This window comes from Rhagoletis pomonella, unplaced genomic scaffold, assembly GCF_013731165.1.
Source record: "Rhagoletis pomonella isolate Grant_MI unplaced genomic scaffold, Rhpom_1.0 Rhpom_scaffold_00002, whole genome shotgun sequence".
Lineage (NCBI taxonomy): Eukaryota > Metazoa > Arthropoda > Insecta > Diptera > Tephritidae > Rhagoletis > Rhagoletis pomonella.
This window is the reverse complement of record NW_023458556.1, coordinates 38128848-38144742: the sequence shown is the minus strand read 5'-3', so window position 1 is coordinate 38144742 and position 15895 is coordinate 38128848. Positions and strand designations below refer to the sequence as shown.

Below are 15895 nucleotides of genomic sequence, written 5' to 3'. Positions count from 1 at the left end.
AGTTTGGCGAACTACAAATTGATTTGAGACCCATGGAAAATTTGCTTAGAATTACACGTAAAAACCTCCTATGCTATATGCGCATTACAAAAAAAAATCCCGTCCTAATATATATATGTATGTATTTATCAGAGCTGTGTAACTGTGAAAATCATTTAATTTTTTAAATCATGAAATATTTACAAGTAAGATTTCATTATTGTTAACCGACTTCCAAAAAAGGAGAAGGTTAGCAATTCGTCGGAATAATTTTTTTTTCGTGTATGTTATCGCAAAACTATGGACCATAACCAATTTCGATAATTGTTTTTCTATCGGAAAGGTAGTCTTTCACAAGTGGTCCCATACTAATTTGGTTTAGATCCGATCATTTGATCATGAACAATTTAACGGTACTCCTAAATTTGTATATGCGAATTGAAGTCGGTTGCGTTTTTTGCTTAAAAATTACTTGTAATTTGGTTTCTTTGCATATGAGGTGCATCAGTGTTCTTAGTAACTACCTCCGATGGCCACTTAAAATATATTTCGATTTGATGAACGTTGTTGGAATCGACGCTCTCATAATCAACCAAATGAATGTCAATACTGGAAAAAATTTCACTGATAACTTTTTACAAGAATAGTCCCTCAATTTTTTGAAACCCGCTTTGCATCGCTAAACATCCATTGAAATACTTCTGTAACAAATAAAATTTGGAATAGGGAAGTTCTTGATTATTTATTTTTTTAAATTCCTACTTGCTATGAAAAAATTTAAGTTTGTGATCATAAACTTAATAGATTTAAATATATTTTTTAACTATAAGTCTCATTTAAATGTTATCTAAAAAAATATTCAGCCTTATCATGAGTTTAATTTTCCCCGAACCGGTTCACTTTTCACTTTTGATTCCATGGTTTTACTATGGGCGTATGACAAATTTTCGGTTTTTTTTTTTTTAGGCGAAACTCAGGATAAGGCAGATTAACATTTTAATATGGTCTACTATAGTGCCACACGTACATTGTTGTAAAAAAATGGCGCGTTCACTCTAGTGTTAAGAAAAAAATTATTTAAAGGTTATATCAGAGGTAACTATTTTTCTCTAAAAAAAATACAAAAGAGACTAGTTATAAATCTTAAAATTACTCTCTTTACTCTCTTTATTCTCTATATTTCTGTTAAGTTTTTAGATAATTATTTATCTAAAGATGGTTGTTCGAAAATAGCCAAAAAACAGAACGCAAAATCGATCGAATAGCAATGGCAAACCTCCAAGTATATTTCTGCTATAAAAAAGGCTTATGATTAAATTGATTTGCCATTTGGAGGCGACGCACAATGATTCGACTTAACATGTGCTTTAATTTGACTTAGTAATAGAGAATTATGAAATTTGGTAAAGGTGCGATACTTGCAACGGCCTCCCCTGTTGAGGGCGGAAGCATTAAATTTCATCCGATTTTGAAAATTAAGTTTGCACTCTCTCTTTTATCTTAAACGCTAACCATAAAATATGGGTAAGATTGGTGGAGGTCTGCAACTCGCAAAAATGGTGAGCCCAATCATTGAATGTAATGGAATTTTGGTTCATTTTTATTTTCTGCTTTCCATTCTCAGGTTATACTTAAAAATTACATAGGTGTAAATACTCTCCTTTCTTCCAATATTTAGTGTGATTTTTCCATTGTTTGAAAACTTCTTTTCGCGATATCAAGAAAATCTAAAATTACAAATATTTGCAAAGTCGCGCGAAAAGATCCAATTATATATTCGAAAACTAAATGAAATTCTCTAAACCATGCGTCTAATTTTAAGACCTGACGAAACGGTCCTCACGCTTTTTTTACTAATAATTTTTAGCATCCACGTTTCAAAGTAAATTTTTTGATAAAAACAAATAAAAATTTTAAAATACCTTCATCTGAATATTCCACGTCACTTAAACAATTGATTACGGTTGAAAAAGAAAGACTTTCTTTAATGGGTTCAGCGCCAAATGTAAATAAACTGATTAGTCGGTATCGCGCCGATTCCAGTAGGGGAGGGGGAGTAAAAGATGTGAAACTTGGTATTTATGACTTTTACTTTTCTCTCTCCAAGTCCAACCTATTATTTTTTTTTTTTGTTATCAGCTGCCACCATGACTTTTTTTCCACCTGCCTCCATAAAGACAAAAACCCTGTGCTACGTAGAACTGTAATGGATAACTTATAGGAATAGGTACTTACTAACATCCCCATTATATTTCTTACCTCAATAAAGCTCTTTCTCCGAAAAGGAAATTTTATTCTTTATAACGGCAGTCTTATTTTAAATTTCTTAACCAAGCTATTTTAACTAAAATTTATGTAATCTATTCAGCTTACATTTATAAAATTTTGATCCAGTATTTGCTGAACAACAAGCTTTACATTCTCAAAGCGATTCATTGTAAAGAATTGAAACCCATAAACATTTGCATCACTATCCAGCACCATTTGTACGGTACGCCGCGCATTTTCAACCGCATACGTTTTGAACGCCTCCGGGCTATCCTTTAATTCCTTGTATTTACTCAGCTGCTCTTCGGAAATCACTGCCTTCACAATATTCAGTACAAAATGCAAAGCTCGCATACTATCTGGCACAATAATGCCAATGATGATGGGCACATTGATGTCGTTGTCCCGACACCTTTGCACAAATTGCAAAATTGACTCAGGTGAAAAGCAGATTTGTGTGATAATAAAGTCGGCACCGGCATCCACCTGAGATATGTATATATGCGTATGAAAAAAAAAAACAAAAAATTAGTAAAATTATTTACTTTCTTTATTTGTGAATAATTTGGCTAAATAAATTACTTTAATTTGAGTAAATATGTACATAAATATGAGAGTACACACGTATGTATAGTGTAATTAAGTGGAATGTACATACATACTTAACCTTGTTAAGGTTTAATTGAAATATTTATGTGCTCAAGTGTGTATTTTACCCAAATTCATCTATTTAAAATTTTCAGGTTTGTTTCAATGCTGCCAAAGGGGGTTTTTTAACAGCAAATTCTTAACTTAATGTTTTTAATAAAGCTGATTTGGTTTTGCACTGGTGGACTGGCTTCCAACAAAAAAATTTTGTGTTATTTTATTCTGGTACTACTATGCATTTGTAACCGGTATTGATTGTAGCATGTGTAGTAGATAGAAATTATCAGCATTTAGGGGAAAATCACAGGCCGGTAAACAACTGAATTTTTGGAATCACTAACGTTATCTGCCTAAATCTGCATCTAAAAGTGTGTGGGTGTGCGTTTTTCGACCTTTCCTGTATAAAATGGAATGCTAATCGCCCCGGGATGCTTGGCAAGATCTAACGGAAACTGTGGAGGAATCCCTGGACCATCTTCTGAGCACGCGCTTTCCACGCGCGACTGAACATCCACTGAATGGGCCAATCAGAGATAGAGGTCAGCCAGTTATGGAGGTTTCAGTTACAGCAATCTTTGAAGTTAAGCTCAAAATGGCTGTATGCTATGCTGTAAGTCAGTCGTCACTCTTAACTAAATTCCGGAGACCCGACAAAGTTCAAGTCTAAAGATTTTAGACCTATTAGTCTATCGTCTTTCCAGCTCAAGATAATGGAGTGACTGATTGAATCACTCCTCAGAGAATTAGTTGCAAACAAACTTATGGCATCGCAGCATGACTATATGAAGGGGAAGTCCACCGAATCAGCACTGCACGAAATCGTGTCGTATATTGAGAAATCCTATAAAGGAATATAACTTGTTAGCATTTTTAGACAACATCACGCCTGAATCATTCACATCAGCTCTAACGAGTCTGGACATTGACTCACAGCTAGTGGACAGCCGCTAGTAGGCAGGGTCATGCGAACCGAACTAGTGGCGGGTCACTGTACAGATACGTTTGCATGGAAACCCCGATGGGTGGATTATGCCTCCCCTTTTATGGGTTATGGCTCTAGAAGGCGGTGGAGGCTTCAAGGTCGTTGCGTATGCTGACGACTTTGTGATGGTTTTTAGTGCAAAATTTCCACCAACTCTGTTTGATATCATGCAGAACAGATTATGATTAATTGAAAAATGGACAAAGGAGAGAGGTCTGGGTGTTAACCCAGTCTAAATTGATCTGGCGCTCTTTACCAGGAAGTACAAAATCCCCTCCCTTCAGCTTCCTGCCAAAGGCAACACGAGTGTGAAACTAGAAGGTCCGCAAAATATCTAGGCGTAGTACTGAACAAAAAGCTTAACTAAAATACGGGGCACGGATTATGGTGCACCAAGTCTGAACTTTACAAAGAGGTGTAGTATTTCCATTCCAGATAGAGAATTTCGGTCAGGAGTGGCTCCTGATAAAAAGGATCACTCCAATTCTACACTGATTGTTCCAAACTAGACGACAAGGTAGGAGGGGGTCTTCTCAGCCCGACTCATTTCGCTTACCCAACCACTCCAGCGTCTTTCAAGCTGAAGTCGCTGCTATGCAGGAGGCGGTTAAACACCTATGTACATACGTACAGGATAAGTCATATGTAATAATATTTGCATCTACCCAGACAGTCAAGCCGCACTCAAAGCGCTTGACTCGGTCACATGCAGTTCAAAATCGCAAGTGACTGTCCCTAACGGAGATGGCTAAGCTAACTAACTAACTAACTAACTTGCAATAGAGGGCACATCCACTCTACATTCGCAGTCCTGGATGGGCTTAATCATGCTGCTCGCTACCTGCAAGCACATTCCTGCCTCATTTCCATAAGTTTCCCCCTGGGAAACACTGGCATAGTCTGGTAGTCGGAAGGATAACTTAAGGTTATATAGCTCAATTAAAACCCCTGCACCAATTCCGCATTCCATCTTTGACCCATCCGTAATGACAATAAAGCCCTGCAATAACTCGACCTTATCTTGATTCCAGTCACTGCGGCTTCGACAGAATGTAGTCAGTGGGCAGTGCTTTTTGATACTTATTTTGTATTTGTATTTTAAATAATTGTACTCCTTGTCTTCGCAGGGACCACCAGGCCTCTTCAGTGAATTCAGCTCAGTTAAAAAGTTTGCTCGAAACACCACTCAACCTCTGAAGCTTCTTATTTCACCAAAATACAGGAGCTTGTTTAAAAAGTGAACGATGCGGACAAGCCCTGTCTCAGCTGATACGAGGGGCAGCCGACACATTAACCCACCACCTAGGGATGGCCAAAAGAAAAAATAAAATAATCGATTAATTAATCGTATGATTAATCACAAACAAACAAAAAAATTATTGCAAATGATTGAATTTTTTAAAGGCACAAGATTTATGAGGGGCCCAAAGATCGAACTCGTTTTCTACTGATTATTCTGCGCACATTATTTAATTTCGCAAGAACCTCGTTACCGAGGCCAATGTTAACGAATTTTTGAAATGAATTATTTTGAACGTCGGCTCGAGTAAAGTTGGTGCAGCTAGCAAAAAAGAATATTCGATGGATGGAGTTTAGACAACTAAAAAATTCATATTTCCTTTGAAAATATGTTTACGATTATTCTACAATCTATTAATGAAACATAAAACTACGACACATTAAATCGTAAATTAGACAAAAATAATCGATTAATTTAATCAAATAATTAATCGCCGCCATCTCTACCACTACCTGCGTAAATAGATGTTTAGGTTAAAAAGAAAATGTCAAATGGCAAATGTCCCAAGCGCGAGTTGGATAAACTTGTGTAAATGCTCGTTATTAATTCAATATAGTTCAAAAATAATTTTATAATTCCACATTGATGTCAATCAATTGTTTTTGTGTTCCCGAAAATAGCTTTTTGCATAAATACTTTGAAATAATTACACTGGATCACAAATTTTAGTTTGATTTTTGTTCCCCAGATGCCTCTATCCAATGTCTATGTAGAATTGCTTGGTGATTCCGAAAATCGAGTTAATTGCTTTTTTCTAAGGATAAGTTTTCGAGATATTTGCAATTTACCGTTATTCAGCTTAAAACAAAAAGTGGTTCCACTTAATTACGTATATCTTACGTATCAATTTAACAATCTGAATATGAAGTACGGCAAATGAAAGCTAATAAAATTCCACTTAACCCATATATATCACTTTCCGGCAGGACTGTTAGTTTCAGACATATTAATAAATCATTCCAGTCTTTTTTTTAATGAAAAAAATGAAAAAAACAATCAAACTTTAACAGAAGAAAAATAAAAAAAATAACAGGTTCTGGCCAAATTTTTGCATCTGTGTAAAGCCTGTTCTGTTACAAACAAAAATCAAGTTACTGATAAAGAAAACCGATGGATAAATACGGAATAATGAGTGGTCAAAAGAAAATGCGCAAAGATTTTTTGTATGGAACATGAGTAGAAAAGCGTGTTACTCAGGTGTACGTGGCGTATGAGCAACTTTCTTTCCTGCTCATTTTTCATACAAACAATCTTTGCGTATTTTCATTTAACCACTCATTATTTCTTATTTATTCATCGATTTTCTTCATTAGTAATTTGATTTTTTTTTTAACAGAACTGGCTTTAGCACAAGTGCAAAAATTTGACGCAGAACCTGTTATTTTTTTAATTTTTCTTCTGTTAAAGTTTGATTTTTTTTTTTAATTTTTTAATTAACAAATAAAGAACACTGGACCGATTTACTAATTTGCCGTATTTCATATTAAGATTGTTAAATTGGTTCGTAAGATATGTATACGTGATTAAGTGGAACCAATTTTTGTTTTAAGCTGAATAACGGTAAATTGAAAATATCTCGAAAACCTATCCATAGAATAAAAAATTAACTAGACTTTTTTGGGAATCAGTGGGAAATTCTATAGGAATTGGATAGTGGCATCCATTGAGCATTTTTGCTGTAAACCAGTGTTATCAAAGGTAAAAAAAAATCTATTTTGGGTTAACTAGTTCCTCTTCATTTCTTTTTTATACCCGAGCGCACTTGTGCACAAGGGTATTATAACTTTGCTCACATAACGGTTGTTTGTAATAGCCAAAACGAAACGAATGAAAAAAAAACTCGATTAAGCGGTGAATGTCTGTCCGTGTGTGCACACGATAACTCGAGTAAAATTTGAGATATCTTAACGAAACTTGGTACGTATTGAAAATGGGCGATATCGGACTATCGGACTACAGCCATTCAGCATACCTCCCGTATAACGGTAGTTTTCAGAAATACGAAAACTGCGATATTTTAGTAACTACTGAAGCTAAGTCACTCAGAATTGACATTTACAATAATATGTATTTAGGCGGAAAATAAGAATGTTATAATGTAGCCGCGCCCACTTATGAACGGCAAAATAATTTAAAACCAGCCTACCGCATATATGTAACTCGGTAACCATTCTATGAACTTGTACCAATCTCGACACGATTATTGTACTTGACACGTAAAAGAAAGGCGTTGAAAATGTTTGAATTAGGACTCAAATTACGCCCACTTTTCAAGTAAAACGGTGAATTTCAGAGATGTGGAAACTTCGATATTTCGAAATTTACAGACGCTAATTTACACACAACAATCCCGTGAAAAAAAACTATATTCAAAACGTGCGCCGGGTATTTAATGTTCGGCTTCGCCTGAACTTAGACTTTTTTTACTTGTTTTCAATAAAACTAGCACAGTGGAATGCTATGACGCAGATCAAAACACATTTCTAAATCTTACTTAATTGGAAATAATGTTATCGGCACGTGCGTATTTAAATATGTATGTATGTGCATATGTTAGAACATATGTAGGTATGTGCATACATATTTTTTCGATTTACGCAAAATACACCACACTAATATTTGCGCAAATACAAATTAGTACAAATAAGATTTTTTCGAATTCTTATTCGATTCTTGCTTGCACTAATTGGTATTTGCGCAAATATTTTTTATGGTATATACGCACGTGTTTTAATCCCCTACAATCAGCTATTACAAATGCGATTTGATAACTCAGTAACTTTTTGAATGAACTGCATCAAATCGTCTGGCTTTAGTGCAATTCGATTAGTAAAACTTCGTCAAGATATTGAAAGATGCTTAAAGCATTCTTACACGTTATGTACTTCCATATGAAAATGCTACTTTTCTGCTGCGCTCTAATATATGGTACACACGAGTACATACGTACGAAAAAGTAGCATTTACATATGCAAACAAACATCTTGTAAGAACCCTGTTAGTGATGAGCTTTTCATTCCACGCAAATCTCATACCGCTGAGACTTTTCTTCAGGTCTGGAAACAAGAAATATTCAGACGCGACTTTTTTATCGAAATTTACAAATTTCCTCAAAGTTTTCGGCTGTCAATGGTCATCAAACCTAAACTAAATGACTCAGAATCAGTGACGCATTTGAAACTACTACAAAGAAAATTCGAAAGGTAACTGACTTATCAAACTGTCGTCATAGGTTAAGCTAGATTAGCTGAACGGTATTTGACGACTTTAGGAAGCCAATAAAATATTTGTTTGCTATATTTAATTAACTTAAACAAGTAAAAAAGTCTAAGTTCGAGTGGAGCCGAACATTAAATACCCGGCGTAAGTATTAGATATAGTTTTTCACCTTTCTAAAGACTATTGTTACATGGTAAGAACAATGGTTTTACCTCTATTTCTGACAATTTCTATAGTATGTTCAGTTATACTTAATGAGATATACTAATATAGTTAGATGTGGGCGGTATCACGCCCACTTTCCAAAATTCTATAATAATGTTACTTCTTTTCAAGGGATTGCTGTTAGTATCGATTTTTAATAAATTAGCGTCCTTAGATTTCGAAGTATCGAAGTTTCAAGAATTTCTAAAATTTACCGTTATATGAAAAGTGGGAGTTATTTTAGTCCAATGTCAATAGTTTTTAACGTTTAGCTTTTATGTGGTAAGCGAAATAATCTTACCAAGTCTGGTACAAATTGATCCAACGGTTACCGAGATATACATACATACCTGGTCATAAGTGGGCGGCGTGAAGCCCATTTTCCAAAATTTTATCATAAGCATGTTTTTTTTGCCAAAGAATTATTTCCAACATCAATTTTGGATAAATTACCTATCGGTTTTTACTGATTTATCGAAGATTTCGTATTTCTCTAAATTACCGTTATATTGGAAGTGGGCGTGGTTACGGTCCGATTTCGGCCATTTTCTATAACAACCTACATTTTGTAAAGGGCAATCCACATACTAAATTTCGTTGATATATCTCAAGTTTTGCACGAGTTATCTTCATGGGCGTTCGCAGGTACGGGCTGGGGGCACTAGGCCACTTCAATACTCATGTAAAAATAAGATTACTGTTAATTTCTTCATGATCCAATAATCGGATCTAAACCAAATTAGGATGGGACCGCATCTGAGGTACCACCTTTCCTTTTAAAAAGAATTATCGAAATCGGTTATGCTGTAACATATGTATGTACATAAAAAAAATATTCCGACGAATAGACAGAGAAGGCTGTCTTTTTCTGAAGTCGGTTAAAAATAATGAAAAAATTACGATTTTAGTGTAAAGACGAAGTCGCATTTTAAAATTTGCATGCAATTAAGGTAACTAACAAATTTGAATTTTAACTCTTCAATAAGTTCATAATAAACTGTATGCAATATAATTTCCTTTTTAGGGCTCGGTACAACTCAATTGTTACAAAAACAAGTAGTTTTTAAGCAAAAACACAACCGACTTCAATCCTCATATAAAAATTTAGAAGTACCGTTTATTTCTTCATAATCCAAAGATCGGATCTAAACCAAATTACTATGGGGGCTCCCCCGAGACAACAGAAAAAGAATTATCGAAATCGGTTAATGTGGTCCAAAGCTCGCCGGGTCTGCTAGTTCTATATAATAATGTGAATTTAAAATTGCTTCGAGAGGGCATCATTTACAATTAAGAGGAAGTACTTTTCAATGAATTGAAGAAGATATTTCATCAAATTAAGAAGCGTTTCCTTTTAAACGATGCAATCAAGCAGATTTTCTCTATGGCTTTTAAAGATATTCCTGTAAATAAAATCAATAAGTCTAGAAACTTTTCATAGAGACAATTTCTTCTTTCTATGGGTGTTTTCCAAAGATATAATAATGCAGTTTTTTAGGGCCAGTTTCTCAGAGCTGGTTTGAACTCAGTTTAAATTTGAACTAAGTTTAATCGACTGACCGGTTTTTCATGGCGAGTTTAAGGCCGCTTCATAGTTTAGTTGTTTTCAGCTATTTACTTTTACTTTTCTGAAAGATTATAGACGAAAAATTAAAGGATTTGTTAGGTGCTTCATGTGTTGCCCGACCGAATTGCCCTATGCAAGTAAACTCCAACTCAAGGCGCATCCATATAAGGTGGTGGCAATTGCATATAAGTAAAAGTCCCGTGTATTTTGTTATTGTTTTTTGGTACATCAGGATGTCAAAAAGAAAGAGAATAGGAGATAACGTTTGCCATTTCGTCTAGGATGACATTCTCCTGTACTAGTGTAGAGACAAAAATATCCAATCAATGCTCCAACTCAAGTTGCGTTTGTTCATTTTCTTGTGCACAATTTTCTTCTTACGTATGAGCATTTCGCTTGTTTATGTATGTATGTGCCGCTATTCAAATGTTTATTTTCGTGTATTTCGCAAATAATTTTAATTTTTTTTCTACTTTTTCATCTCAATTTTGGCAGCTGGCTACAAATATACAACTTAACAGCTGATAGTTTAAACTCGGTATAACCCAGCTAGATTGGATTGGAGATTTGACTGAAACTTAAACTTAGTTTGAACGACAAACAGAATTAAATTCGCACTGAAAGACTGGCCCTTAACATAGCTTTAAGATTAGGGCATTACCAATTTTTTTTTGCAACAATTAGTTAAAGACAGATTTATGTACTTTGGTCGAGGTGCGAAAAGCTAATTCAATAACCAAATTTGTTCTGCATAATATTTTGATGCAAAGCCAATACGATGGCACGTATGTATGTGTGTACTCGAGTGACGCAAAACAAAATAAAAATTTAACAGCGTGCGTAAATAAACAGCGTGCGTTAATCTAACGCTGGACTTTTATGTACAAGTACTTCCGTCAAATTTCTCATTGAAAAATGATTGAGGTACTCAAAGCACACTTTCGGGAATCACATTCTGCAATGGTTCGAAGTTCTACGCTTATTTCTTGTGAAGTTAATAATGAAGTGGAGCGTTGCTTTTTATATGTATATGCATTAGGGGGTTCACAAAACGCGTTAAGCGTCGTAACATTGTTTTATGTAGAATAACGGCCTGAGGGTACGATTTCAGGCTAGAAAAGTAGAAAAAAGTGAAGTTATCATTGGCATACATATATGTTATTTAGATAAGCTTCTTAATATTCCATACAAAGTCCTACCGACCAATGCGCCAATTAATGGGACTTTAATACTGGTATTCACTGTCATATTGCGACGCCAAAATTTGGCGACATATTTTGACACAACTTTATCTCCTTTATCCATACCTTTACCGATGATATTATGGGCGACAAACTGGCAGATTGCCGATTTAGCAGCGCATGTACACGACCAAAGAACTATCCTAATCCCATTCGAAAATGTGTTTTCACTTATTTGACGACAAATGCCACAGAATTTGACATAGTGAAAACCAGCCTAAACAGTATTGGTTTAGAACTTTCAAATCCAATATTGCCCAGACCTTCACAGAGCGTCAAATCCTGGTAAAGACTTTAGAACAACAAATCGACGCGCACCATCATTTTGTCGATTTTAAAGCCGTTTCTGATAGCACGAGAAGAAGCTGCTCGTACGAAGCCGTGCCTAATTTGTGATCGAACTGCGCTAATTATGTTTCAAAACGAACTTTTTGGAGCCACTTAAATTTTTTGATCAAACCCAATGGGCCTCACGCACAAAAATTTGGCTTCAGCTCCGACTCTATTTTCAATGAAAATTGTTGTTAAAACATGATTTTTTTATTGATTGGCATTTGAGTTGCCACATCTGTAGTTGCAAAACGAAAAGGAGTCACCTTTTAATTCGTGTTTTTTTTTTGTAAAGAAAGTTTGTTATAAAAACTACTCGTACAGTGGCTATTTTTGAAAAATGTTGCCAAATTATTTTTACTTACTTACTTATGTTTACTGAAAAGTTAAAGGGGGTTGCTTTTGCAGCAACAATATTGCAAACGGCTTTCAATTTCTTGTATTCCATATTAATTTTCTCAGCAAAAAAAATTAAATACATATATACATAATTGTTAACCTAAGTATGGTTGTTCGAAATAGCTGAACACAAAATCAATTCCAATATTTCACTCACAGACAACGACTTTGACCACCTGCCAAATAGTTGTCGGTCGCTTTTTACAAAAGCAAAAGACACCTTTATTTGAAGTTTGAAGTTTTTTTATCAAATACCAAGGACATCAAATTTATTTTTGTTAGTAGTTGAATGGAGGAGGTGCTTATTGACGCTGGCTAGGATCCAGGATCAATTCATAGATCTCACAACAGCCAAACAATCCAACTTTAGAAAAATCGTCTGCAGTTTAGAGTCGGCTTTAAACAGTAGGTTCCTCTATTTGTTGGACAACATCAAAATGCATACCACAAATTAGAGCAGAAGCTCAGTCATATACTTAACAAAAATTTCGAACACCAAATATGTATTAATTTACTTGCTATTTCGTCATCGAAATATGAATTTGCATAGCTCAGTATGAGAGATGTTTAATTCAAAAACCCTTAATTTTTTTTTACATTACAACACTAACCTTCTCCTTGAGAAACTTCATATCTTCCTCCATCGACTTAGATTCCGGATGTCCTTCAGGATAACCGCCCACACCGATAGATATTGTGTCTGCAGATAAAAAGAAAGGAAGAAAGTTAAATCTTGAAAAGCTTTCGACTAGCAATAAATAATACACGTGGCAAAAATTAGGTAAACAAACAAAAATTACTTCAGTACACCTCTCTACAGCAATAAATATATACTTATGACCGCTTAGTATTGTAAATTCATTGCACTATCAATTTGTATAATCAACAATTAAGTGCGAACGTTATACCATCACATGCAATAAGCGGCTACTTAACTTGCACTGAGTTAATAAAGTGCATAACAAAAACACAAACAACTAACTAGGCAAGTGACTACTTTGGAAATTTTTGAATCGCAATAATAAATCAATTAAATAACTGACAAAATACTCATCATCATCAAACCAATAGTAACAAAATTATAACTGTCGTCGCAATCTAGAACTACATATGTACATTAGGGCGGTTCTTAAATGTAGGAAGCAAATTTTTGTAGTCGAAGATATCACATGTAAATATTGGTCCCGATTCGAGACGGTTGAGGCGTGTCGCACAGGGGTCAAAGTTCAGATTGCCCCATGAAGACGTCTTAACCAACTCCAATCGGAACTAGAATTTATATGTGATATCCTCGACTTTAGTATCTAGTATCGATTTTGGGCATTAAAAAAAATTTATAATTTCTTGAGTCCTTAGAGGCATCTGGTCTTTGACCCCTTTGCGACACGCCTTAAACGACTCCAATCGGGGCCAAAATTTATATGTGATATCTGTGACATCTGTGTATTATCGATTGAGGGGGTGAGACCTAAAAAATCCTTCATTTGATTTTTTAAGGACCACCCTAATGTTCATACACACATACATTCATACATACATACATACATATGTACTCACCACCACGCTTGCCACGCATATATTCCACCAATTCCTTAGCGTGCTGGAACTGCTGCTGCGCATCCACCTGATCGCCTCGCAGTGCCAACACATTCGCGAAGTTGAGGCTCAAAAAATCGTCGAGTCGCTTTGAATCGGCGCGATAGCAAGTAAAATGTGGCATTACCACCATACGCGATTGCAGTCGTCGTCCCATCCCTACCGCATCCACCGCTGTGACGTTCGCAACATTGGCATAGTCCAGCCCCAGCCATACCAGCGAGGTGAAGAGTGGCAACAAGGTGCCAAAACTATCATAGTCCAGTACTGTTTGTTGTTTGCCATAGGAACGCGCTGTCAACTCGATGCCGTAGAAGAACTCTTTGGCAGCGATTTTTTCTTTAAAAAGCTCTCCCAGTCTACGCTCTTGCGGTGGCAACTGTTTGGTGGAGAAGTGTACATGCAGAGATTGAAATCCCCCGATCGATGCATTTGATGTGGACGGCAGAAGACCGCCGCCGATTGTCGCTGGTACAAAATCGGGATTATGCATTGTGTATATGTATGTATGTATTTGGTTTGCGGTTTTTACACTTGTTCTTACACCTTTTCTTACACTTTTAAACGAACGGAAATTGTTCTTGAAATTACTGTTACAAGTTACGACACAATTTCTTAACTAGGTTCTACATCCGTTGCTTGTGCCCGTATTCGTGGGCGATAGCGATCTGATTGGGGAATCGTGTTGGAGGCAACTAACAACGATGGCAGTGGCGAAGCGTTGTTTCATTGTGGCTTTTGAGCGTAGCGTAAAAAGCTTTCGCGTTGCTTATATTTCAACTGTATACAATGTGTACATACGTATGTACATCTGTTTTCTGTTGTTGTCAATGGTAGTTTGGTTAATTCAGTTGTTGAAAATGGGTATGCATACGGGGGTTTTACAATTCGAAAAACTGAAAGAAAAAAATGTTTTGCGTTACCTTAAGAGTATTATTGAAATAAACAAAAACAAAAAACCTATTACAAATTAATACGTAATTTGACCTTAAAGCGCTGCCTGTAGTTTTTCACACATAACAGCATCATTTTCTGCATACTGATTTAAGAAATTTTGTTAGAAGAAATTTTATTTTTTATTTATAAGCTTTTATTCAACTTGGTCATCTCGCGCAAATCGCGGAAATTTCCAACCGATTTTAAACTGACTTCCCGACAAGTTAGAGACTTGATATTTTCAGCATAGTTCCAATCACGATGACAATGCAATTTGAAATGAAAATGAATTCTCCATATGGTCCAGGGGTCTTGATTCAAAGGCGGTCAAAAAATAGTAAGATTTATGGCTAACAGAGCGTAATTTGCCAAAGAACGTAAAACCACTATAAAATTGTTAAAGCTGCCGGCGCGCCGCGGCGGTAGTGTAGCAAAGCTATTCCTAGTCTAGATATGAACCTCGTTGTAGGCATCATATCAAGGAGATACAATTAAAAGACTCCAGATGTCGCCCCGCTAGAAGAAGTTAAATATTGCGCCTAAATATATGTCATGCTACAGCGGAAATGGACGACACGCTATTTCTTTAAATAAAATTAACTGCTGCTATATGTACATATGTATGTTTATACAAAACGTAAGCAAACAACATTTTGCTTGCCAAGTCTTCTGTTCTCTTTCATTGCAAGTTGAATTATTTTAATATCTATTGCAAAATTTTGTACGTAAAATAAAATAACACTTTTTAATATACATACAACGCTTTTATAAATGAACTAAAAATTATAAAATAAAATAATGTAAAAAAAAATATTTTTTAAAAACAAGCTTTTATTTAACCTGTACAATCAAAGGAATAAAATGAAGTAGTGTAACAAAAGATTTTTTAGCAAGAAAATTTTGTCAAAACTGTACTAAATTGAATAAAATATGTTAAGGTCTCGTTAAAGTTACTACAAGCCATTTAGGGAAAGGAGTTATTCAAACTCTAATGAAAATTACTAACAATTTGTACTAATTTACTTCGATTTTAAAAAAGCTTGTCGGCGAATTCAGCGTACATGCATAATTGGTTAGGTATGTATGTATGCAGATATTTAAATGCCGGTTTGCTATTCGCGCGACAAGCTTTTTTAAAAACGAAGTAAATTAGTACAAATTGTTAGTAATTTTCATTAGAGTTTGAATAACTCATTTCACTAAATGGCTTTTAGTAACTTTAACGA

The 15895-nt window shown here is 35.2% G+C and overlaps 1 protein-coding gene across 1 annotated transcript; it reads right to left on the bottom strand.

Moving 5' to 3' along the window:
- Positions 1-2296: 2296 nt before the first annotated feature.
- On the bottom strand, positions 2297-14588 carry LOC118733574 (5,10-methylenetetrahydrofolate reductase). Its single transcript, XM_036463017.1, has 3 exons — positions 13695-14588; positions 12749-12837; positions 2297-2733 (listed from the first exon to the last, which is right to left on the bottom strand). Exons 1-3 carry the CDS (start codon positions 14224-14226, stop codon positions 2344-2346), a joined length of 1011 nt encoding a protein of 336 aa, XP_036318910.1. The 5' UTR covers positions 14227-14588; the 3' UTR covers positions 2297-2343.
- Positions 14589-15895: the final 1307 nt, after the last annotated feature.